Below are 27,247 nucleotides of genomic sequence, written 5' to 3'. Positions count from 1 at the left end.
CCCGTTATGACACGTTATAATCCGTTATGACACGATAAGAAAGTTAAAATTACAATTATACCCTTATATCTAAAAGTAAAATTGTTAGAATTTCAATTTAGATATTTTTATTGTTGGATTGTAATTTTAAACTTGTAGTTAGCTTTATAATTTTTATAAATATTATGATTTTAAAATTTATATAAAATTATACTAAATTTAATCAGGCCAAACTGATTAATTTCATGTCTATTCAATCCATTTACATAAATAGTTTGAAATGGATCGTATTATATCGTGTTAACCTATTTTATAATATTTACTAATGGGTCAAAACAGGTTAACACGACACGACCCGTTATGTTAATGGGTCGTGTGAGGGTTTAAGATTTTGACACGATAAGCTTAACGGGTCGGGTTAGGATTGAACTATATAGTATAATATACATACTTTGACACGACACGAACACAACCCGTTAACACGATTTGACACCCCTACAAACTATAGTTTCCATAAGATTATGCGAATACATATTTTGTTTAGCCAATAGCTTTTTTCTTTTCTTTTCTTTTTTCTTTTTGTTCTTCATGTATGATCATGGCTAGCTTTTTTATGGGTACCTTTTGGCAATCATGTTGGGTCATTCATGCATGATGATTACACAAAGAAAAATATTTAATAACAAAAAATTATATAAAAATAAACTCACAAATTGATAAAACTTAATATTATTAAAATATAAAATAAATAATAAAATCTATATTTTCTTATCAGTTTAGGCTTTTGGGGTAAATGATGATTTTACATGATATTAAAGCAGAGGTCTTGAATTTGAATCTTAACTCTACACTCTACCATATTTAATTAAATATTCTACGTGTTAAGCTACCCATTAAATGAGAGTTTGACCCACACATGAATGAGTATTAAAATATAAAATAAATAATAAAATTTACATATTTCACATAACTATAGGCTGGCTGCAGACTAGCATATGCAATCCCATAATTAGTCAAGACTTTGTTTACAATAGACTTTGTTTACATGATAATAACATGTTTGAGTTTAGTCTTGATGAGTTTGAGTCAGAATAGATTGACCTGTTAAGACATGATTACTTAACAAGTCAACCAGTTAATAAAATTAAAATTACAATTACACCCTTATACCTAAAAATAAAATTATTGATATTTTAATTTCACCATTTTTATTGTTTAGATTGTAATTTTAAAATTTTAGTGACTTATATATATTAATATATAAATATATATATATATTTTATAGATATTATGATTTTAATATTTATATAAAATTATGCTAAACTTAATTAAGTCAAACAAATTAATTTCGAATTGTTCAACCCATTTATATAAACGAGTTGAAACAAATCGTGTTGGGTCGTATTCACCTATTTAATAATATTCACTAATGCATCGTGTCGTGTCCGTCCATTATATTAATTGGTCATATTAGAGTTTAATATTTTAATAAGATAAGCTTAATGGGTCATGTTTGGATTGACCCATATAATATAATATACATGTCTTAACACGACATAAACACAACCTGTTAACACAATTTGAGACCTCTAACTTCTCAGAAACCAGTACCAATCAAAATAAAAAATGGGGCAGAATAATAGAAAAAAGGAACGAGAATGAGTGCATCAGATAACTTTGATAAGAATTGAAAGTAGCCACTACTTTGATATCAGCAGAAGAACAAAACCCCTGTGAATTTCCTCACCCACCGTCATAGGTTACATGCTACCTGATACTATGTAGTGGATAAACAAGAACTGCTGCATGGGAAAACAATGCATTCTGTTGGGAGGAGCTGATGTACACTAAACATCTGCCCTTAATATACAAATCAAAATAGCAGATGATCGGAATGTTTCTATCTAATTACATCAGGGGAGTGAGAAAGCTAAAAGAATTACAATTAACAGAACAAATGGCCCCCATAAGCAGCCTTACTGCCCTAGCTCTTTACCCGTTTCCTCTGGAACGGAATTGCTTTCCCGGTTTCCTCCAGAACGGGGCTTTCTGAAATACTTTGCAAGGAATGCTTCAGCAACGTCTGGATACTTGTTCTTGATGAAGTTATCCAGGCATTTGCGATAGGAAAAATCTTCCTTACGACCATCAGTTGAGACAACGTAGAAGCACCGGCTATCCTGGTAATTGATATGCCTGCTAACCTGTAATGTCATCTCATCATTGTATCATTATATGAAGACCACTAACTAAAGATATAGACCATGCATAGAGATGATATCCGACCAGATCAAATGGAAATTATTTTATAGGTCTTTATTTTACAATAAAAAAGCAAAGATACTGGGATTATTGTGATAGTCTCAGACAAATTGGCATTTCACCAAAAAGGGAGGTGTGTGTGTATGTGTTTTGGGGGGGGGGGGGGGGGGGGGGGGTGTTGCGTCATTCAACACTCATATATTCCCATGTCCTACCAAAAGCCTAAAAATTGTCCTTCATAATGTTCAAGAGAACACTGCAAAGACATTAGATTCTTCTATTATTAAGTTTAGGATTCCTCAGGTGGGTATTGCCATACAGGAAAGGCAAGACCACAAACAGGCAATAAAATTTTCCAACCAGATGCCAATTCAGTCGGCGTATATTTCCTGCTATGGCTTATGAGTTTAAATCTGATTACCTAATAGAAAAAAAAAAAAAAAAAACCACAAACAAGAGGTCATTTAATTTGTCTACTTTTTAACATTGAGCTCAGCATCATCTCCAGAATATGCAGCAAGTGAAATAAGATCACCACATTTAAATTTTTTTTTTTAATCCGTTAAGGTCGCCACATTGAATTCCATAAGACACATAATACACGTGGATAATAAAATGGATAATAAAATCTAGAATCACATCAAGAAAACGAGTTTTGCTAGATATAGGATGGCAAAGTATCACCTGTTTTAGATCCATTTGCTATGTGCTACTGGAGTTCACCGACCAATTAAAACAAAAGTATGGATCACATGTAATCACTAGGCGAAAAAAATTGCAACAAAGTAATCTTTGTGACAAAAGAAGTACAAAAAATTTATCTTGCAAACAACTATGTGGAATACTTGATAAAAATATGAGATGTCAAGCTCTTACAAGGGGCGAAAAAGTAAATTGATACAGCAAGATAGCCCTCACAAGTTACTCGTAAGATGCAAAACTAATTTATTTAAGTGAACTCAATTATGTGGTCCTCACTATTAACTTTCAAATTTGGAGAAAGTATGGTTTTACCCAATGCCTATGCATCAATGCATGCATTAACTAAAGTACTTCTGCGCTGATTTTAATTCTATGCACAAATTTGGTGCACCAAAAAGTTTTCACTTTGCTCGTAGAAGTTTGAACCCACTGGGTTAGATAGGCAACGAAATTCTGTTTGGAAGACTTTGCCACATTGAAGTTCTGTTTCTGTTAAAAATGACTGCGTGGAAAACCTATAATGCGTAGCATGCCTTACAAAGTCCATCTAAATGCCCTGTATCCGAGGTGTTATCCCACAAGGACCTAGTATTATAAAACTTACTTCCAAATAAAAAGAAAACTGGCAATAAAATTTTAGTGAAGCATATACCCATAAAAAAAAACCATAGTAGTGACTTATCAAAGAAAAACATTGTGGTGAAGCATACCATGAAATGATCAATTCCAGCACCCATTTTCACAGCTTTATCTGGATGATAGTTAAAAACACTATCCTGTATATAGGACTGATCTTCAGATGATAGTGGATCCCCATCATTATACCTTGACACAGGAAATTAAAATAAGAAGATTTCACAAGATAGCATGCCACATCGCAGGGAATATTTAAAGTACTAAAAGAAAGAAGATAGAAAGCAAACAGTCGAAAATGGGGCATCAAAGAAAAAGAAGCTGAGGACAATTGCTCTATATGTTAGAATTTGTTTTATCGAATTATCAAACCAGAAGTGAAATCCAGAAACTATTGTGCATTACTGAACCACCAAGAAGGCTATTGTGGACAGTAACTGCCAAGGCACATTTTTTTTTTTGATAGGTAAGAGAAAATATTATTGATATGAATGAAAAAGGCATGAGCCATGTACACCGGAACCAAGGCACATTTACCTGACATAGGCAGTTAATTGATACCCCAAAAAGCAGCTTCCAAGTGATACACGTAAAAGTTAACCTACATTACCAAGCCCAGAAAATATTGCACAGGTACCAGGCATAAGGGTTAAGTGATACCCCTAATGCAGCTTCCAAGTGGGTGTACCTTGCCAAGGGTCAAATCCCAAAAAAAGGTATGGTATAGTGAAAATGACAAGAAATAAACAAAAGCCTAAAGCAAATGGGTAGTACTTTGGCCTTGGGAAAATGGGATAAGCATGAAAGATACAGCACAAAAGCATCCTGCATGGAATGTATTAAATTCAAAACTACATCACAGACTCATGGTCACCCGAAAAAGTTAATAAAATTACCATGTTCACATTCATTAAATTATCAAAGCTACCGATAGAGGAATCGAGGATGCATTGTATCAACCAACTTCAAAAGGTTATGCATTTAGATGATCAGAATGGCAGTGTTTCTGTAGCCAACTGCTTCAAACAAACATGTAATCCAAAAGCAGTGGCATTACATTCAATTGTAATAAATCTATGATTTGCATCCTCTTATCAAATTTTAAGCATTCCTCACATTTTCCATGATCCCCAAAATGTTAAAAAAAAAAAGCCTTTTTGACTCCAATGAAGAAATTTCCCTAACGGCCCATTCTTGATGGAAATCAAACACGCAACATGACAAAACGTGCACACTCAACATAATATAACCATTGACGAAAATATAATCATTCAAACTGATTGACATGTACACGATACCTATTATGCAATATAATATAATCATTGAGAATTAAAGAGAACATCAAGAACACATTGTTTCATGCTATATATGCATGGATTATTAAAAACATACCCAGACTGATGCATTATTCTTCTAATAGACTGCATAATCTTTTCAATGTCCAACAGAACATCTTGTTCCTCGGAAGTGAACATATCTAATCGCTGTCTGGTAGCAGTATATATTCCACTAGCACTAGAACCAGTATGTGACCTTCCAGGAGATTTTGCAGACCAGTTAGATTTCCTCTCTCCAGAATTTGAACCCCATCCCCTTGATCCTTCAAACGAATTTTTCTTGAATGGTTCTGCACTCTGCCTTCCCCACCGAGGTCTTTCACTTTCATTTCCACCGTCAGCATTTGGTGAGTCCCAACTGTTCAAACTTGCTAATTGATTAGATTCGTTCCAAGAGCCCCAACCTTGTGAAGGTTCTGGTGACTTCAGCTGCCCCCATGAATTATTGAGGGCAGGTGACTCGCAATGTTCCACAGAAGGGGACGAATGCTCATCTCTAGTCCCTACTTCAATAGTTGAAGAAACCCAACCAGAAGTTGACTGAACTGTCTCTTGTGTCACCTTCTTATCCCAATCAAAAGGCTCTGTTCTTTTTTCAACCAGAGGCTTCCCATCAAATCTGCACGATCCAGATTCTACAGCATCCCCAGCATTTTTTCCAGAAGGAGTTGCAGCATCCCAGCTACAGGATCTGGAAGAGTTGTCTTGTGCTTTTTTTGAGACAAAAGCATCCCGTGATTCATCTCCACCTGTTCCCCAACCAGAAGAAACATTTTTGTTCAATGAATTTTCCTCACCATCTCCGTCCCTTTTTCCCAAAGGAGTTACAGCATCCCAGCCATGGGAGCCGGAAGAGTTCTCTTGCTCTGTTTTGGAGACAAAACCATCTCGTGATTTTTCACCACCCATTCCCCAACCAGAAGAAACGTTTTTGGTAACCGTATTTTTCTCAACATCTTTGTCCCCTTTTCCCCAAGGAATCACAGCATCCCAGCTGTGGGATCTGGAAGAGTTCTCTGGCACTTTTTTGGAGACAAAAGCAACTCGTGATTGATCTCCACTTGTACCCCAACCAGAAGAATCATTTTTGGTTGCTGAATTTATATCCCACCCAGCCACACCACCCCAACCACTGGACTTGGAAGATTTCTCTGCGGCTTTTGGGGAAACATCACCTGATTCAGCTTTATTGGTCCCCCAAACAGAAGAAACATTTTTGGTCACCGTATTTTTCTCCCATCCAGATTCCTCAACATCTTTGCTCACTTTTCCCAAAGGAGCCACAGCATCCCAGCCGTGGGATGTGGAAGAGTTCTCTTGTGCTTTTTTGGAGACTCCACCCATTCCCCAACCAGAAGAATCATTCTTGGTTGCTGTATTATTCTCCCATCCAGCCATGGCACCCCAACCACTAGACTTGGAAGAATCCACAGCAGGTTTTGTGGACACATCACCTGGTTCAGCTTTATTGGTCCCCCAACCAGATGAAGCATTTTCTCTAGTCATTTGTTTGTCCCAACTAGTAGAAGCATCCCATGTTGATTCCCCTGGCTGATTATCTAAACAATTTTCAAACTCAGCACTGTCTTCAAAGAATGGCTTATCAAAACTTGAGTTATGCTCTGGGGAGGGAGCCCACTCTGCACATTCATCTTCCAGCATAAGATCATCAGTATCTGCACCCAGACAACCGGTATTTGATTCTTCTCCATTTGCAGTACTTCTCACCATATGTAGAAAGTTATACACATCTATTCCACCCTCTTCGTTCAGTCCTACCTGGAAAGGAAAATTATATTCAAATAAAGGTACAAAACTCTAGCAGTCCAAGGGAGCCTATTGATAATATTTTGTAATGACTTGAAAAAAAAAAACTCTTATATCATATTTACCTGCCTTGTGTCCCAAAGGACATCAAATCTAGATCCTGTACCCACTGCCACATGTTTTCCCCAGGAACAAGATGCAACTATACTCGATAGAGAATCCACATGTCGCTTTTCAGCAGATCTCTCAAAACAATTTCTTGGTGTCTGAAACCACATAAAGTGGCAAGGGGAAATGAGAACTTGGGACAGTCTATCTGACAGGGAAACATTACTGCAATAAAATTTTCAAACAATATAGAATAATACTCTATTGGTTTCCAAATCCCAGTTTAGATTGTAAAGTAGTATGGTTTTATGGTCCAACCTAAAAAAATCAATCCAGATTGCTTCAAAAATCAGTGGTAGGCATAGCTGATATCAGAATAAAAAACAACCAAGTACACAGGAAGTGTACAAGGGTGACCCAGCAAGAAGGAGAAAAAGATACATGAAAATCATGAAAGTTTAACCCAATTTTTAAGTGTGAGAGTTTAATCCAATAAAGTCTACCAAGGCTGTCCAAAGGAAAACAGCATTGATAAAGAAAGCTTTGAACACTTTTGTTAAAATAAGTTTTGAATGCCTCCGGCGTCCCATCGCAGTTCTCAAAGATTAGGCAGTTTTTTTGAAATAGGAGCCCACCAATTTTAATATTTTAAGAAATGGGGTTGTTATTTGCATTTGGGTGTAACGTCCAAAGTAAAACTAATTTAAAAAGAAAAGGGATGCAACCCATAACGTATATTTCAATTTTCAGGTGATTATCCCTTTACTGATTCCAGCTCCATCCATTAAGGACACTTGGCCACATTTTTCAATGCTAAGGAGGGAAGGTAAAATCAGATCACCGGAGGCATTGTCTCTTCAGTTGAAATTTGCACTTTTTTTTTTACCGACCTCATACATGAATTAGACAATGGCTGAAATTAATGGATCTTCTCATATAATTACTGTTGTGAACATGATGTATTTTTCCCCAACGTGGGCAAACATTTTTATCTTGGATACCAATTTTTGCCCCTTTTGCGAGGAATTTTTTTTTTATAATTATTTTTTGCAAAGAATCATGCCTTTTGGGGGCTTTATCTTCTGAGAGATACTCTATAATACTAACCTCTAGCTTTTTGGTCGTGTTTTAAGTTTTTTTTTTATCATATTTCTAGCATTCCTTTCTGTAGACCTATATATTTTTATTTTAGATCATTTCAATGATCTACTCCAGATATGAATTGATCACGAGTAAGATCCCAATTTTGACAATCCTAAGCATTAGAATGACATAAGAGAATCATAACAAGCCTCATATTACTTACAAAAAGTGTCGCTTCCGCAAATGGTGCTTGGACATTAAATGAGCGAGACAAAGCTTTATAGCCACCAGAATTGAAGCCAACCAAATTTCCAGCACATGTCATGCTGTTTGCCAGGAGAATGAGATGCTCTTTGAGAACACCTTTTGCCACCATTGTCACTGATGTTGCAAGGCGCTGCAAAAAGAGACACAGCATTAAGTCCTCTCTCTTAAGCTATGCCAAAAAGAAAAAGAAAAAAAAAGAAAGAAAAAAGAGTACTAAGAATTGAAGATTTGAAATCAAGATGACAGATCTATTATGTCGTGAAATCAAAAAGAGTACTTTCCTTCTCCTTTAGAGAACTGATGTGCCAGACTATGATGGGGTGCATCATGTAAACCGGGAAGAGAGGGTTGAAAAGTCAGACAAAACAATCAACCCGATTAATGAAATCTTTAGAAATGTAAAAGGTCCATGTCTAAAAAAACTGCACAGAATCTTCCATCAAGCATCAGAAAGGCATGAATAATGGGAGGGGTTCTGTTTGTAGGCACAGTACAAACCATTTGAACACTATGAGAAGCATGAATCAGACTAATTTTGAATCATGCAAAAATGCATTACACAAGAAATGAAAAGTAGCTACAAACTAATAAAATGGATGACCTGAAAGAACAGAAGATGATTGATACAAGTTTCTGATACAATAATGCAAGGACAGTTAATAAGTTTGAGTGCAAAGACAGTCAGTGCTAAGACCAACTACTAGAGAGCAAGAGCTCTCCAAAAGACTGAAGGATTTCTTTCTAGATAATGTTGAAAAACAACAATGTGAGGGACATTATATTAATCCGCTACTATATAGGACCAGAATTTGCACTTCATGCTCTTAAGAGGAAATATACAATGTAGATGCCTAGGAGACTCCTCGTCATCACTATTGAAGGAGATAGCTGCAACGAGACTGATTATGAAAGTCAAATTACACGACCAATCCTGTTACATGTGAAGACAAAATAAAGCTTCATGGTTTGGGTAAAGTACCGACATCCCACTAACTCAAGACAACTGCATGTTACATCATAATAGCACGACCAAATGAAGGTAGAAAACCTTTGCATAGGTGTTTGGTAGAAGGCTAGAAATAGAAACACATTGATTCTTCAAGTTCCCGATGTTTTGTTGCAACAATAGAGGACACTATATTCCATATGGATAGCAAGAGAAAACCCTAACACGATGAGCGAGAGAAAACCCAAACACATCCATCCCACCACCACCCCTCACCCACCATTGACTGGCAAGTGATGCCTCACCTCCATCACATACGAGGCCGATAGGCCCCCATATCCTTGCAGAGGGACGTCTGGCATCGGTCCTCTCCAGCGAACCCGTTTTTTTGCCATTTCTCTTTGTTGGAGGCATCAACGACTGTCGCCATGCATCTGCCTTCGCCACTACCACAAACTTGACTGATGGACTCCAGCGACTCCATTGAGGGGCCTCCAATGTCGGTCCTCCTCCATGAATCGAGAGTTTTCTTCTTTGGCAACCTGCGACTTGAGCCTTTGCCTTGCCACCGTCACAGACTTGATCGAAGGACTCTGGTGACTAGGAGTTTTTCTTTTGTTTTTTTCCGTTAACACATTTAAGGGGCACTGCGACCTGAGCCTTTGCCTCCGCCACCGCCACAGATTTGATCGATGAACTCCGGCAACTCCATTGTCGATTCTCCTCAGGCAACCAGGAGTCCATTCTATGTCTCTGCCTTTGATTTGCAGTGGGCACAAATCTGCTTTTTCCTTATAAGGATGAAGCGGAAGCAGCAAAGCATCTTTGATTTGGGATTTTGGATCTGATGATGACAACACGCGATGATGATTCGTCTCAATTGGAAAGCGAGAGGTGGTTGAAAGTGGAATAAAAAACTTTCATTTTTAAGAAGGAGGGAGGAAATAGTTTTCGTATATCTAAATGTAGCAAAAGGATAGCTAAGTTCATGTGTCTAGGTGGTATGGCAGCTTCATGGGTGGCTAAGAGGATTGAGGATTGTTTAGAACTTAACTGTCATGGGCAAAAGGAAAAGGTAAGGCACTTGTAGAAGACAAAGGTCGTAAGGTGACATTGGGAGAAGTGGAGGGGGTATTGTGGGATGTCAAAGAATTGAAGGGAGTTATGGAGTATGTGAGAGATGTGATGGCTGGACCTAGTCATGGGCTTTGGTGGTGGGTTGAGAATGGATAAGGGAGGGTGGGGGGTAGATCCTTCGGGTTTGAAGGCCACAAGTGTGCTTGCAAAGGAAGTTTCAACGCCGTCACAGATAGGGTCGTTCGATGCTGGCATCTTTGTCCATGCCAATGCTATGCCTCCTCAGGGAGCAGTAGGGCCTCAGGCACCAGTTGCAGATGGGGTTGGTACTTCTATCCAGGGTTCATTTTTAGTTGAAGATCGGGGTCCCTCCAGGGTCTTGAGTACTTTGAAAGAAATAGTCGAGCCTCTTTTAGAAGATGCAAACAGGGTAACAAAAGGTAGTGCTTCCCCTACCCGTTCTATGTCTTTTGAGAGAGTAATAGGGTTTGAAAAAGTGGCACGACAAGGATTGTCGAGGGGTGGAGCACATACAAGCAATGTTGATGGAAGGGAGGAACCTATAATGGTGACAAAAACAATTTATAGCAACCATATAGCCATCGACCAACCATATGGCGGGAAGGAAATTATCAATTTGTCATTGGTGCCTCATGAGGAGGAAGGTTTGAAGTCAAGAGTGCAGTTGGGTATTGTGTCTAGGGATAATGCCGTTCCCCTGGTTTCTCTTCCTCCGATAAACGATATAGCAGGTTCACCGTCAGATTGGGTTTTGAATAAAGTTAACAAGTTTCAACAAATCCTAGGGCTTTCACATGGAGAATATGAAGACCAATTTAAAGCACTACTCACTGCAATTGAGACCCACGCACTTGAAACCAAATCAAATTTTAAGAAAAGCAGGGAGTTAAAGCGTCTTTCATGGGCACTCAACTACGACGCTTTTTTTTTTATTTTTTTTATTTTAATGACGAGGCATCCAAGAACTTTCACTGCCCTAGAGAAGGCTCTGATTCTCGATTAATCCCCGAGGTAAAATATGTCTCCCCCAGCAAATTTGTCACCTTCACCGCGATGCCTTATTCGCAAGGACCAGAGATCAGCCAGGAGCAACCCACCTGTAGGGTCTCCTTTCGATGCCTTCCTCGCCCAGATTGGGGTCTTTGGGAGCCTTTTAACCTCCTGCTCAGGGGGGGCAATCAACTACGATGCTAAGGAAGGTAGTTCAAGTCGAGGAAAGATTAAATGGAGGACATTGTGAAGACGTTCTTGTAGTGGGATTTTTGAGTAGAGGATTACTTCTACGGGAAACAAGGGGCTGAAGTTGGGGAGGCGTTTTACATTCCAATTCGGGCTTGGTGTATTTTGGGTGGTTTTCACGGGCTTTTTGGGTCATTAGGCGCTCTCTAGTATGGACTAGGTGTTTTCTTGTATACATCTAGTGTACTTGGTTACTACTATTGATATATATAATATTTTTACTTATAAAAAAAAAACAATAAAGGACACCAAAAAAAATCTATTCATAGCTTCAAATCAGTTTTTTTTTTTCTTTAGTCAGTAAAGAATAATTTTATTGATGAGAGAAGTAGGCATAGCCCAAGTATATGGGAGCTTCAAATCAGTTTTGTAATGCTTATATGCATTTTATGCCCCTTAGGGTTTGCATATCCATGCCACAATAAGGATTGCATATCCATATTGAGTAGTACCTATACTATATCGTATTGGTTCTTCCTTAGTTGATACTGAAGATAAATAATGCTTCTTGATGATAGCATGTGTTCTATTCCAAGTGAGTAGTAATATTCTTTTTAAGGGCAATACAGAATATGCAGAGCGCGAGGAGCTAGAAGAACATATGGTAAGAGACGATTATTCACAGTTTGCTGAAAACCAATATGTGAACACATGAAATTCATAGGTAAGGGAAAGAAGAGGGAGAGGGAAGGTACCTGAACAGCTTGATCAAAAGCACAAGAAATCCCTAGCAATTCTTGAAGCTGTTTTATTGCATATGGTATGGAACGCCTGGTGTCAATTAAATGAAGTACAGGAAGACAACAGTCTAATACAATCCTCCAAGCGTCACCACTTTGCTTCACAGCTGATTTCTCCAGAACAATGTCCAGTGCTAATTCACCCTCTTGAGACTTGCAAGGGTTTCTTATCCAAGTTGTCGTACCTGGATTGATCCATATTATGTTTGCCGAGCAAACTCGATGGTCACCTGCACAATTGAAGAGGAAGACTGCATTTCATCTTCCAGATTCCTTGACATCCTTAACATATCAAGAGATATAGGTTACTTGACCACTAAAACAGTGGATTATTTTAGAATCTCGAGTCACACTTTCTGAAGCCATCCTTCCCTAACAATTGACCACACATCAATTATTCTTCCTTTCAATAGCCTAATCCTTTAGATGTACACTGACTAAAAGGAAACATATCATAAGGATGCTAACAAAGGAAAAGCAAAGAATTTTAAAAAAAAATAAATAATAATAATAAATTAAAAAAATTAAAAAGAAAAAGAAACAGAAAATGTACAGAAATCAGTCATGTGACCAAAAACAAAAAGCATGAAAACTATTGAAAATTATGAGCTTAATAGAGCTTGGATAAACTCAAAAATTTAGTGTAACCCCCGTTCTACTTACCCAAGATGCCACCTAGTTAGCAAAACTTAGGATGTAGGGTCAAATATGTGAAGGTCATTTTCACGAGGTAACATATAACTATTCTAGAAACACAAATTTCTTATATCGGTAAATAAGAATTTTATCGATGATAGAAAATATGCATAGCCCATGTATACAGGAGACATTATAGAAACATGAATAAGAATGCAACATTTAAAAAACGAATAAAACTGTATATTTTGTGTTTCAGAAAATCCCTCCCAAACTAGAGAGCAAACTTACAGCATTCAAATTAAGGAACGTGAAAAGAGGTTCAAAAGCTTATTCAATGATACGCATACAAAAAATAAAAGGCTGGGTAATACAAGTTACTTCAAAATTCTATGCTTCTTGGTGAAATAAGCAGTGTGCCCATTGCTTAGGAGCAAAATACCAGTGTGGATTATTACTTGTCACATTTGAGGTGGAAAGAAAATTAATACATAAACATCACCCTCAGAACATTAGCAAAATTACATTAGATTGTGTCAACTTAGTCAACCACACAGCAGATCATTAAAAGCATTGAGTTTGATATAAGATGACATCAACTTTATGAAAAATGGACAATAAAACAGTAACCTTTCATTTTTATGATACAATCCCCCACAAGAAAATTCAATTATAAACATTGCCATTCATCATACGGTCACCACAAATCGGCAGAAGAGTACAATCATATCAATGAATAATAGCAGCTGGCTTTAAAACAAAAACAAGACAAGGTGCCATTAAAATAGATAGAACACACAAATAGCATGCACCTGACACTAGCAATGACAATTTTTTTTATTTGCACCCGGTGTCCAGAACGACAGTCCTAACTAATCTAGGGGGTCCACAGGCACAAGTTTCCCGCAAATGCGCCTTGGGTAGAGTAAAATCACTGAAACGTATCTGGTACACACACAGGTACATAGCAGAATAATAAAAAATTTAGAATAAATATCATACCTTTAATGATGGTTTCTAAAAGAACAGGGCAAATAATGTCCGCAAGGATATTTGCAGTCCTCTCCAAATAAATACCGCTTGTGTCTGGCCAAGAAAACATCAAACATGGGATACCAGAGCTTCTATTTGCACCACATTGCTGGAAAGAGCAACATTCACTGGCAAGAAAGATGCATAAAGGAAAAGGTAACTTTCACTTTCACAGATTCAGTGTAGTGCTAAATAGCAATAAAAAGGTGGTGCGAGAAGGGAGGAAAATCACTACAAATAGTGCAGATAAGACTCAGCCAATTCCAAAATTTGTGAAAACTTGATAAAGGAAAAGAGAAGTCCTCTAGTCCTCGTTTCTAGAGATTTTTTTTTTTTTTTTATAAGAGAAAAAATATTATTGATCTGAAAGAAATAGGCATAGCCGGCGTACACAGAAAGTATACATAGCACACCTAAATACAATCTAAGAGCGATAAATTAAAGATCTAGAGAATTATTAAACTGAAGGGTTCACAAAAAGTATATCCTAACCAAAATAAATAAATAATTATACCGTGCAAAGGGCCCTAAAAGGACAATAGTGCAAGACTCCCTAGAGGAGAAGGGATTTATGGGTTTGCCTCCCAGCTTGTCTTGAGTTTGAAGTTGTGAGTTGACATCACCAAGACAAAGCCATGTGCCACTAAAAAAATTTCCAGTCACACCAATAGTATGCCAGAGTTATTGCAGACACCTCAAAAGCCTGAACATAGGGCTTTGATACAATTAGTTAAAACCATAGTGGTGAAGATGGAAGTCCTCAAGAATTAAAGAATATTAAAGGTTGCATTAAAAGGATAAATCCCTTTTATTGCATGGGATTCAGACTAGGATAATGAATCCCATTGGAAGAGCGGCATTAGGATTACTTGGTCCAGGCTTCCTCTCTCACGAAAGAAGTTTCCAATCGCTAGGTGGCAGAGCCACGTTACAATGAATGGGCGCAGATTTCCCCCACTGAATTTTTTTTTTTTTTTATATCCGTGGATGGGGCTAGCTTGCGCGCATCTCGACTAATCCCACGGGACCCTGAAGTTAACGGCCAGATAAACCTTCAGTGGCCCTGAGAGGACTCGAACTAGTGACCATTGGGGAGCAAACCCAAGGCCTAACCAATTGAGCTACCCCTCAGGGTTCCCACTGAAAATTGAAACACTTTTTTGGGGTATATGTTCATTATTTGAGGGATTTGGAAATTATACTGATGATCGTATGATAACAAAATATATCATTCAATTACAAGTCAAACTAAACTAACCTGATAGACAGAATCGTCTGTTTAAAAACATGAGCAACTTTCTTCTTCTTTCGGAATGAACTAAGAGTCTCTTGGCACTTTTGAAGAACCTCATGCATACTAGTGTTCATCTCTCCCAACAGCATCTGTTGAACAAAGATTTAGTTACTCAAGAATGATAATCCCTAAGCAGCAAGCAACAGCATTCCATCTGTAAAATATAACTCAAATATTGAAATTAAACATATACACATGTACAAACCTCATTTAGATGAATATGACCAACTAGGCCTGCATCAACTTCAGAACTTTCTGCTACATTTTGCTGGTCTTTATATCTGTGTGTAAGAAGCATGATATTAGAACTTTGAATACAACATCAGTACACATTATGACCTGATATTTCCAACCAACGGAATGAAAATTACATTGAAAAGATGATAGAAGTAAACATAAATAAACAGGAGTATGACACATTATCATGGACAAAATTGTGATGTATCTTTGAAACATTGTTAGAGATAATAGGAGAGAGCTTGTTGTATGCTGGTAATAAAAAGGGTATCATAGTAAAAAGAGCATCAAAGTATACAGAAGAGAAAAAGTACATAAAATAACATGGGATCTGTGGTAGAAAAGTAGCTAGAAAAGAATAGGTCAAGATGATCAATAGGGGGAAAAAAAAAAGATCATATCTAAGCTTCAATGATTTAGAGAAAATAACACATACAATAATAGGGAAATGCCACCCAAACCAAGGTATTAAAGCCCATTACTGTTACTCAAGATGCCCAGTACCATTAACCACTAACATCTAAATGAATAAACCCTAGATACACAATCTTGGTGAGATCGTCAAAAAAATAAAGGAGAGGGGGAAGATGTGTAAGTAACAGAAAGTCAGTTGAAGTGGCAAACATACTCAATCAGAAACTCAACCGCCGTATCTTTAAGGCTGACTTTCTTCAATTGATTCTTTACTAAATATGCTGCTTTTTCTCGGCAACACTTTCTCCCACAGCCACATTCATTCAAATATAATACCACACGGCGATCAATAAGTTCATTCTTAAAAATGACCTTGCAAAGCAGTATTTCCTGAAAAAGACCAAATACAAAACATATATACAATAATTAGACACACCTATGCATTTAATGTGGAAGAATCTCACGTAAACTAGCCTAGAATTGAATACCTTCATCAGCTCCCATGAGGAATTACTGCTTGGAGAAGAATCAAGAACTGCCTTATATGCCGGATTTGACATTGCTGTTGCAGCTAAGACGCCAACAGGTTCGCCAGCAGGAAATAAATTATTGGGCTTACCTCTCGCCTTTACCCCATAATCAAATTGGATTATGGAATTGCTGCTAACATTTCTGACGGTGCCATCGTAACAAATAACAACATCTCGAAGGATGGCCATTAAGTTTTTAAATAAAGTACCAGGTTCAGACAATCCTCTCGAGGAGCGAACCATTACTTCTCTCGTAGATATTGAATGAACAATCTCCTCATAGGGATCCAACCCATGAAAAAAACAATTTTGAACTAATCCATACTCTGCAGAAGGGTAATCAACTCCAGATAAATATTTACAACGAAAAAGTGCAGCCACGTCTTCAACTAAGGTCTTAGAATAAAATTTTCCTTTATCAGAAAGTTGCAGGCCCAGGAAGCCAATTTGTTGAACTACCTTGTTAATGGCTGAATCATTTTTGGAGTCCATTAAATCACCCAATGCAGACTTCAAAATAAAATTTGTAACTGGCACTTTCACATCTTTGATGCAATTCTCCAATTGCAACTCCACCAGCTCATTATAAGTTGCTCTTAGGTGATACAGCAAAGGAGAAATAGACTGAATATTCTTCTGAATATTTTTTATGTCCTCCCTGTTTATGGAAAAGTCATTTAAGCCAACACTAAAACCTTCCGCAAATATATTTTCCATCAACAAAGGCTGTAAAGAATTGAAGAATTTTAAAACCTCTTCAGGACCCTTCTCAAAGAAAATTGATGTCACAATTTCATTAACCACAGACGATATAACATCACTATTGAAGTCAATTTTCAAAACGTCACTCTGACTAATCAGGTATGTTTCCCCACAACAGTCAAAGCATGCAGGCAAAGCAGTCTGTAATATCTGCAAAGCAGTCCAATAAGGGGCAGCAGAATGAACCTTCAACAAAGCAGGCCGCGGCAATGAAGATGAAGCAAACATAGCCAATTGCTGAGTTGCTGATCTGTCCAAGAAGTATGTCTTAAACATTGTCTTTAGGGACAGCAACGAGTCAGTGGCCAGTTGCAAGTTAATTTTACCACTGTGAGAGCTAAGCAACTGCTTATCCACAGAGAAAAGTTCCAAAACTTCTGCTTTTGCAGCAAGAGATTGAGGATAGAAGAGATGCACACAGTCACCGTCAAAATCAGCACTCAATGGCCCACAAATAAGCGGGTTTATCTTCACTGTATGGTCATCATGAACATACACTGCAAGTGCTTGCAAGGAATGCTTGTGAGTGGTTGGCGGCCTATTAATGAAAACCATATCCCCATCCATAATGCGTCGGTGTACTACTTGACCAGGTCGCAGAAATGTATGCCCCTTCGAACCCTCCCTCAGCGAATATGCTGAAGAACCATCTCTATATGTTAGGCACAACTTATTATCTACCAGCTCTTGCAAATATTTCAAATTGTGAACGTTAACTTTCTCCTCAAAAGTGATCATCTGCGCAATCTCAAAGGGGATCCCAATCTCATCAACCCTTTTATATGCATCCCCAGTAATCACACTGCGGGACGAGAAGCCTGAACCTTTTCTGATGAACAATGTTCTAATTTTTTCAAGCCATGCTTTTGTTGTTGAATCATTTGGCTCTTTGCTCAGCCCAAATCTTGAGTCTATATCACGAGATGCTTTTACAGAACCCCTAATCTGCAGATACTGATTTACAGCTGATTGCAACTCGTTAGCTTCAACTTCATGAGATTCAAAATTTGGTGTACCAGATCTTGAACTCTTGATGATCTCAACTTGCCTGAGCACTTTTTTGAGCATCACCAAGGAAGGATCCTGGAATAAAACATGAAACAACGACTAATATCATAAATCTAACCTCATAAAATAGGAACAAAACAAAGAAGTTTGCTTTTAGTCTTTGCTTCTAATTGGCTTACCGAAGACATGACACTGACACCATCAGAAATTTCTGGCACAGACAAGCAGTTTGGAGGGACAGGTAAGTATTTCAGGATATATCCTTCTTGAGGGAAATACCCTTTTCCAGAAAGCTTCTTCCTAGTCTCCTCAGGAATTCTTTTGAGCATTTTCCTCACCTGTTAGTTATTGTCAAATACAATACATGTACCAGAAATACTTTCAGCAAGTCAAATAGCAAGCAAATGATATATCTACAAAACAAAATGGCAAAAAAAAAGAAAAAAACAGAATACTACAGCATTTTCTGAAATCTAATGACTAACATTATATGATTTCTGTTTGGTGATCTGAAATCTCTATAAAACAATGCATTTGACTCAACTACTGATGATTGGAAATTCAGTCTATATTTGGTGGGATACTTTAAAAGTCCAGCTAACTTAAACAGCCATCAAGATAATTATGCCAAGCCACCCCTCAAACCTAAAAAGCTGACAGAAGCATTAGTCAACCCATAGCCAAATCATGCCATAAAAATAATCCAGACTACCCACCTAAGAATACAATAGAGCAATATAGCCAAATAACAGTGATTTGACCATATAATTACCAACATAAGCAAATACTCCTGTGTACCAAAACCACAAACAGAATTAGTGCAAGCATGCAATGAAAGTAAGCCAATCAATAAAGTACAAGACATTAAAATGATCATGTCACTATATTAACATGATTAAAAAAGTAATTAGCCATATACGTATAGATAAGCATAAAATATAAATGTCAATCAAATCCAAAATGGTACCAGTACAAGACATATTATAAGAATTACATGAGTTGATCACTTAACCAAACCACTGAGATTAGAACAGAGTTACCTATGGATGTGCGTGCATGTTTGTGTGCAGGAAAAACCAAAAAATAACTACTCTAACGCCAAAAGAAAAGGAAGGGCACTAAGCTATAGGTAGAATGGCAAAATATTCCCCATGCATAAAAATAAGAAATAAAATAAAATAAAACAAGATAAAACAACAGCGGATAACAAGACAAATTAAACATAAATAATTTGAGCCTTCATGCCAACTAACCAAAAAATCTTTTTTTTTTTTTTTAATAAGTAACTAACCAGAAAACCTAATCTTCAAATAGCCTCCCTATATAGCAAAGAGCAAACACAGGTTAAGAGTGGGAAGCAAACCTCACAAGGAAGCAAAGTTCGATGAAAATCGTCACCATAGCGAAAACCATATATTTCCAAAAAGTTCCAAGAACCATCCCGAAGTGACCGTTGAGGAAGCTTCAGTTCCAAGTAACAAGCACCATCTGTGGTTTTTACCTCTCTGATAGAAACTTGTGGAGAATCCTAAAACGAGAAACAGAAAGGAGAGAGAGAGAGAGAGAGAGAGAGAGAGAGAGAGAGAGAGAAATATTATAAATCCTCTAGAAGATGAAAAAAGAACGTTACAAGTTTAGGAGACAGTTCTAATTTCAAGAAGACGAAGATAAAATCAAGAACAATATCCAATCCCTTGCAAGATACAGAGCTTGCTAATGAATATGAAAATAAATAATAACAAGGCAATACAATAAATATAAACCCCGCTTACCCACCTTGTTTATATTAACAGCTATAATGTGGTTTCTGAAAGTATATGCAACAGCCCTAAGCCCAACTACATGGGATCCTACATGAAAACCATCCTAGCAACTCAAATCTATAACTGCAACAAGAATATAGTAACAACAACTTAAGGAAACATCTACAAGGAAAAAGTTATGATCCTAATTATTTTCTAGGATATAGTAACAACTAAATTTTAAGATAATTTTTTAGTGGCACCAGGTGTCCAAAACAATTTCTCAGCTAATCCCAGGGGTGCACATGCCGTTGGCAAGGAGTTTTCCGCATGTGCACCTCATGTAATTCAAGGGAAAATCTCTTAGACCAATGGCTCCTAGAAATTGTTTGCATCCAAGCTTCGAACCTTAGAGTTGGAGGGAGCAAACCACCATGAACAAGGCTCTTACCACTTGGGCCCCCCAAGGGTTAACTCAAATTTAAGATGTTGTTACTATATCCTCAAAAAAATCTTAAGGATATAGGTCTCAATGCTTCTTCTTCTTTTTTTACAAGTAATAAACTTAAAAATAAAGTGTCAAATAAATTTTATTTGCTAAACTACATTGCCAAAATGAAGCTTCATGCCTCGAGAATAATAAGAAAACCACCATTGATTGACCTTCTTAACAAAACCTTAAGCCTTTAGCCACATTTTCTCAAGCTTGAAATATCCTCTACCGCCATAAATACTTCCACAATCAGGAGTAGAAAAATAACGTGAATAAAGTTAGGGCAACCTCCTTTTACTTCGATAGAAAAATGAGCTTCCCACTCGAGGGATGCAAGGAATTGATTGATTCATTCTCATCCATCAAAACCAAAATCATTTCTATAATATAGATCAGAAAAATGACGACAACTCTTGTATTGAACTATGGAGTGATGAGAAACAATATTTTTTTTAATAAGTTGGAGTGATGAGAAACAATATCACCTCAATGACAACTAAAACAAATCTAAGATTCTAAGAACGGCATCATGCTGTATAAAGTGGGGACCGAGACTAATATTTTCTTTTGGCATGATGTTTGGTGTGGTAATTCTCCCCTTAAATTAGCATTCTCTAGCCTTTTTAGGATTGCCAAAAATAAAGGGCTGCTGTGGCTGATTCATACTTGTTTTCTAATAATATGCTGTATTGGAATGTGAATTTTCTAGAGATTTACAGGACTGGGAAGTGAGTGAAGCTGATGTTTTTTTTGTAAAACTCTATAATTCAAAGATTGATCTGATCAGGGAGGATAGGATGCTGTGGGTTAATGATAATAAGTCCAGATTCTCTGTGAATTCCTATTATAAGGTTTTAAATAGTCATGGTAATAAAACATACCCCTAGAAATGCATTTGGAAAGATAAAGTGCCCAGTAAAGTTGCATTTTTCTTACTGCTGGTTAGTGTCGCTGGAGAAAGTTTTAACTACCGATAATTTGAGGAAAAGGAGTTTATATGTGATGGATTGGTGCTCCACGTATAAAAAAGATGGTGAATCTGTTAACCACCTGTTTCTTCATTGCGAAATGGTGACTGTTTTGTGGAATGAGTTATTCGCAAGGGTAGGCATTGCTTGGGTGATGCCTTTTCATGTGGTGGATTTATTGGCTAGTTGGGAAGGCGCAGCAGATTGTGGAGGCAATAAAGCTGAGTGAAGGATGATTCCTTCGTGTTTGTTTGGTGTTTATGGCTTGAGAGGAATGGGAGGTGCTTCCAAGATTGTGAATGTACTATGGAGGAATTTAAGGATTTTTTCTTTAGCACTTTAAATTTTTGGGTGAACAATCTAGTGAGGGATATGAATATTTTTAATGCCATTCTTTAATTTTGTTTTGATTTAGTTTGTATTTAGGTGTATTCTCTTGTACACTTCTTATGTACTTGGGCTATGCCTATTTACTCGGAATAAAATTTCTTATTACCTATCAAAAATAAAAAAGAACGGCATCATGTACATCAATCACAAGGAAAATATAGTTTGATCATTTTATACTGACCTCACAACAGGAAGATAACAATCTTTCTGCCAAACCAGCACTCTTTAGTGGAACCTGAATGGTATTAAGATGAGGCATATAAAAACACAGCTTAGAAATAGTAAGATTACAAAAAAAACGAAGTGGATCATAACTGGTTTACAATGAAAATCAAAGAAACATGGTTTATATACACAGTGGTATACCAAAATTTTTTTTTTTTATAGGTACACAGTGGTATACCAATTATTTTCATAAATGATCTCTTTAAGGGAGAATAACTGATAAGAGAATCATGGATTCCAAGCCAAGAGTGGTATCGATGATATTGAAAATAAGATCATGCAGCATCAAGGTTCAAGGTCGCCTTTGCAATGTTTTGACAAAACCAGGCACAAACCTTGTGTTGGTCAACCCAAATGCACAGAGAAGACAAATAGGAGACACAGTGAAGAAGATATTATACAAGACGATGAAAAAAAACAATAACATAATTACTTACCAAGCATATAATGTTATAATACAGAAGGAAATTCAAAAAATGGTTTTTATGAAGCAAGCTTCTTGATAGAAATTTCTTAGCGGAAAAGTGAAAATAAAAAACAAGCAGCTCCTCTGTGTTTCCTCCATTAACAGAGTGGAAATACCCAGAGAACAAATTAAAATTTAGGTTTAAGTCTCCAATCTGAATACAAAAGAATGAGATCAAAGGGAGCCTTAATAAAGTGAAAGGAAATATTCAATCAGGTCTTACCTTGTTCCTTCTCATCTTTAAGCACTTCAAACAAAGTAAGCTCAACATCCTCTTCAGTTCACCAACATGGCTAGGATGGTAAATCGGAATTGGTAATTCAATGTATCCAAAATGCCCTGAAAGGAACAAAATGAAAAACAAGTGTTGATCTTACTAACACATACAAAGGAACAATTATTTGCAAGTCATATATTGAATTATCATATCCTACAGTATAAAGATAACAACACTTGCGCACCTTCACATTTCCCCGGTTCAGAGGTACCACAAGATTCACATTTTCCAAATTCAAGAGGCAGACCAAGAAAGGGATTCGCAAGTTGACTGGCATGGCTAATAGGGCAGTCACTGATCGATGCTGTACACTAATGTAAACATTGTAAAAACAAAAAAGTATATAAATTTATTTAGTTATTGGGTTAAAGATTCAAAGCTACAATTCCCAACATCAAAATCATATAGTGACTTGTGAATTTGGTGGGCAATACATAGTATTCACTCAATCAAAGATGCTTTTTGAGAATAGTTTAGCATAGTCAACTATAAATTACCAATCATCAAGCAATGCTTTGCAAGGTAGATGATTGGTCATCATTCCGAAATAACTACTCAAAATAGATTCTAGATCAAGCCCCTCAAAACAAAACAGAAAATCTTCCTGCAAAATTTTATCAAGTGTTTCTTATCAATTGAATGCCATGAAGAGCCCTCGTATAAATAAATGCTGAAAGTATAGAACAAGTAAATGGGAAAAGCCTACTTCTACTTACGATTTCATGATGAGTTGCCAAACCAAATCTGATCCCAATAATCTCGCCATCTAAAATAGTTGAAGCGGGATTTTCCTCCATCTGTTACCAAAAATAGCCTTGAAAGTACTGCAAAAGGAAGAAATTGATTAATTGTCGACAATATAGAACAAGATACGATTAATCAATGGTGTGAAAGGCCTTAATAAAAGGGGAGACCTCTTACATAGGCAAAACAAGATTACATATAAAGTTTACTAACAAAAAAAAGCACAGCCTCGTGGGCTTTGTATGAACTAGAAGCAAAGAAATTTTGATAACTGGCACAAAACGAAAACCTAACCTCATTCCTCAATTTGCTTGGCAACCACATGAGAAAATAATAAGGGAAGATGTGTACCACTCTGTATTTGTGATTTTGCATGCTTGTTTGTGCTTGTAAGTGGTGGGAGTGGTTGTGTGTTTAGCAAGGTCCCAGATGGTGATAAATCAAAATATCATAAATCCCATTTCCTTGCTTCTCTAGTTATTTTCAGCAAGCACACAGAGAGTCTTTTCTTTTTCTTCTTTTTTTTTTCTTTTGCTTTATCACTTGCAATTGAGCTTATAAATTTATAATATTCGCAAGAAGGAGCATGTTTCAAATCATATATAAAACAAACCCAAAAAAGGAAAAATAAAATATACTTATCATGGAAACGACATGCATAGATGCAAAGCCCAAGATGCATATAACCTCCCAGGAAATTTGGGGGGAACCATAAGCCAAACTCTGGTACAAATGGCAGCAAAATGCCAACCAACATTCTAACAAAGACAAATGAAGAAAAGATAAAACCCAGCAACCACAGAGAAAAATGGAAATAGAGGTGTCAATTTTTTTTTCCTTCACTTTCGCAGAAGCCAAACACCAAAAAACTTAACATGCATGTAAGGAAGAGCAAAATCACTTGGCTTTTGCCGTTCATTTCAACGTCAAGTGGTGATTTTGCACACAAACCCTAGTTCCAAACCAAAGGGAGGAACAAAGTAGATGGCTTTAGCGTGATGGTCAAACATAGAGACAGGACCTGAATTCACCTCTCTGCTACCGATAAAACCAAAAAAGGGACATAAATCTTCCAATCGCCAAAAGAAAACAAGTCAAAACAAACAAAGGAGAGAACCAAAAAAAAAAAGAACTCCATTTTATGCTTTTATTTCTTCGTTTACTAATTACAACCAACCCAAAACACAATGCCCCGGTTTTCCCTCTTTTTCATCTAAGTCTCCTCACTTTCTCAGCAACCAAACACTAAAAAGAGACAAATGTAAGGCAGAACACAAATACTCACCACAGATTTCCACTCCCACAGTCCTTCGAATTAGGGGGTTTAAACTAAAACCCTAGATTAAGCCTCAATGCCAGAATAAGTAGAGTGAAACTGAGCAAGTGAGCGCTAGAGAAAGAGTGTGAAGAAAAGCCTCTGGTGTGTGAAGGGACACAAAATGGTAGTGTGGTATACTAAACGAAAGGGAGGTAAAACAATAGGTCGCACAAAAATGGCGGAGTGTAGCTTTTGATTTTTGCTCTCTCACTCTCTCTCATCTCTCTTTCTTCCTCGCTGTGAGAGAGAGAGTGGAATTAGCTTTGCATGTAACGGAAAAATACAGGGTCTGCGTTTAAACGGATCAAGCTTCTGATTTTAATTGAGTTTTATTAGGGTATAACTTTTTTGGCGCTGTGCCAAAATTTATTGGATTTGGGATTTGTTTGGGGGATGGTGTTTGTTTAGTGTCTTAGGTTCGGTTTGGTATCAAAAATATTTTCATATCAAATTTAAAATTTTTATTTTATTATTATAAATTTTTTAAATTTTCGTATAAAATATAATAAATAATTTAATTTTTTTTAACTTTTTCAAATCTCAAACTAGTAATAATATTAAAATATAATATTTTAATATTTTATTTTAAATTCAAAATTTTCATCTCACTTACCAAGTAGAATCTTAATGAGCTATTTCATTTTATTTCATTATTATAATTTTTAAAATTTTCATATAAAATATAATAAATATTTAATTTTTTAAAATTTCTATTTAATTTTTTCAAATCTTAAAATAATAATAATATTAAAAAAATATATTTTATTCAATTTTAATATAAAACAATTTTATCTCGTCCCAAAATCCAAACAGCCTAGGATCTTTTTAAAAAATATATATATATATATTAGGTTCATTGACTTTTAGGTTTAGATGAAATTTGGTAATTTGGTTGGACAAATGAAGGGCATTGTATAGATTCAATTAATTTTCATACATATATATATACATTATATGAATATAAATATTATAATTTAGGATTAACAACTCACATGTTTGTGTTATATTTAAATAGTATTTATTTAGATTTATGACATGTATATATTATCTCTAACTCAATCTATTTAAATAGATAGGTTAAATCTTTTAACTCAAACTCGTTAATTTTTAGATGAATTTATGTGAAGTTCAAAGATTAGGTCAAAAATCATCGTTAATTCCATATATCGCATGTCTAATTTATACATGATTCAACCCATTTAATTAAACTTACACTCCTTGATTTTTTGATATATTCACGGTTTGCATCAACAGTTATCATTCTTAACAACAACCTAAAACAAATAAATTTCATAATATTTAATAATGAGATCCATAATGAATCACATATCAACTTTACATTAATCATGGATAAATTATTACATGTGAAGCTTTTGTAAAGAAAAAACAAAATGTGAGCATGTAAAAAATAACACTCATGCTTACCCTTTATAAACATTGCATATACCATAGGGTCAAGTGAATTGAAAAATATAAATTAGCAAATTAACCTTCTCTCACTCAAACCAGAGAATAAAGTAAAGTAAAGAACATGTGCTATATTTCTCATCTGTGTTTTGGAAATTAACTCTGTAAATTATCAAAAGTTTAAACACAGTTGAAAAAAGATGATAGGGAAAATGTAACATTTTACATTAATCATTATTATTTTTAAAAAATACAAATTAATATAATAAATATCCATATCATTGAGAGAATGTTTAAGATGAAATATGAAAGTTGAATAAAATATTATTATAATATTATTTTGTTAATATTATTATTATTTTTAGATTTGTAAAAATTGAATTGTTTATTATATTTTGTGTAAAAATATGAAAAAATTATAATGATTAGATGAAATGAAATGTTTTTCAAATCCAAATGAGACCTAATTGATTTGTGTGGATAACATTCGGGTTGAGCGGCTGTATTTGATTACCAAACTTAACTCAACTCATTTCAGCTCATATAATTTAATCATTACAACTTTCTTAACTTTCAATATAAAATATAATAAATAATTTAATTTTTATAAATATTAAAATATAAAATTATAATAATATTTTATTTAATATTCAACTCAACTCAACTGAATATCCAAACCGAATTAAATCGACCATTATTTTGAGCCGACGAAAACCCCACCTTCACGGATGCAATTGGTGGACCTTAGCAAATTCGTTTTTGGGGAAATGGGTCATAGTGGGCCGAGGTTTGTTCATTCGCTCGGTTATATGGTTTCGAGAGTGGTGAACTGGATCTCTGGGCCGTTGACTGATTGGGCTTACTTGGAGCCAAGACGAAAATAAAATACTGAGCAATTGTTTTTAAAGATTTTACCAGACAGTTTTTGAAGATCTTTCAAAATTATTGTATTTCTCTTCATCCAAATATTATGCTAGAGTATTAATCCCAATCTTCATGAAGTATTGTCTCATTTTCTTGGCAAATACAAATTAAAATAACTTTCCCCAAATATATATTTTAAAAAAACGAGTCTAAGTCATTCTCAAAATTTTTTTTAAAATTCATTTTTAAAATATTTTTTCAAATAACAATGTTGGGATG

The 27,247-nt window shown here is 35.9% G+C and overlaps 1 protein-coding gene across 3 annotated transcripts; it reads right to left on the bottom strand.

The window, feature by feature from the left end:
* Positions 1-1,638: 1,638 nt before the first annotated feature.
* LOC122292908 (DNA-directed RNA polymerase V subunit 1) lies at positions 1,639-25,000 on the bottom strand. Of its 3 annotated transcripts, none has more exons than XM_043101466.1 (18): positions 24,665-25,000; positions 23,352-23,459; positions 22,820-22,946; positions 22,582-22,697; positions 21,849-21,902; positions 19,438-19,602; positions 18,254-18,412; positions 16,263-18,149; positions 15,989-16,164; positions 15,329-15,404; positions 15,088-15,212; positions 13,800-13,957; positions 12,117-12,391; positions 8,095-8,268; positions 6,806-6,946; positions 4,969-6,692; positions 3,654-3,768; positions 1,639-2,183 (listed from the first exon to the last, which is right to left on the bottom strand). In XM_043101466.1, exons 2-18 carry the CDS (start codon positions 23,430-23,432, stop codon positions 1,956-1,958), a joined length of 5,781 nt encoding a protein of 1,926 aa, XP_042957400.1. In that variant the 5' UTR covers positions 23,433-23,459; positions 24,665-25,000; the 3' UTR covers positions 1,639-1,955. The 3 variants fall into 3 exon arrangements, with proteins under 3 accessions (XP_042957400.1, XP_042957402.1, XP_042957401.1); XM_043101468.1 differs by having other exon boundaries at positions 22,820-22,939; XM_043101467.1 differs by lacking the exons at positions 23,352-23,459; positions 24,665-25,000 and adding an exon at positions 23,133-23,154 and having other exon boundaries at positions 22,820-22,939.
* Between the last annotated feature and the right edge of the window lie 2,247 nt (positions 25,001-27,247).

This window comes from Carya illinoinensis, chromosome 13 (assembly GCF_018687715.1).
Source record: "Carya illinoinensis cultivar Pawnee chromosome 13, C.illinoinensisPawnee_v1, whole genome shotgun sequence".
Classification (NCBI taxonomy): Eukaryota; Viridiplantae; Streptophyta; class Magnoliopsida; order Fagales; family Juglandaceae; genus Carya; species Carya illinoinensis.
The sequence above is the reverse complement of the archived record's forward strand: the minus strand, read 5'-3'. Positions and strand labels throughout refer to the sequence as shown.

Coding starts and splice junctions, on each gene's coding strand:
- LOC122292908 (XM_043101466.1), bottom strand. CDS start 23,432: ATGGAGGAAAATCCCGCTTCAACTATTTTAGATGGCGAGATTATTGGG. Junction 8,269..12,116: donor CTTTTGATCAAGCTGTTCAG/GTACCTTCCCTC, acceptor CTCTTTTTGCAG/CGCCTTGCAACATCAGTGAC. Junction 6,947..8,094: donor TTGCGGAAGCGACACTTTTT/GTAAGTAATATG, acceptor ATGTGGTTTCAG/ACACCAAGAAATTGTTTTGA.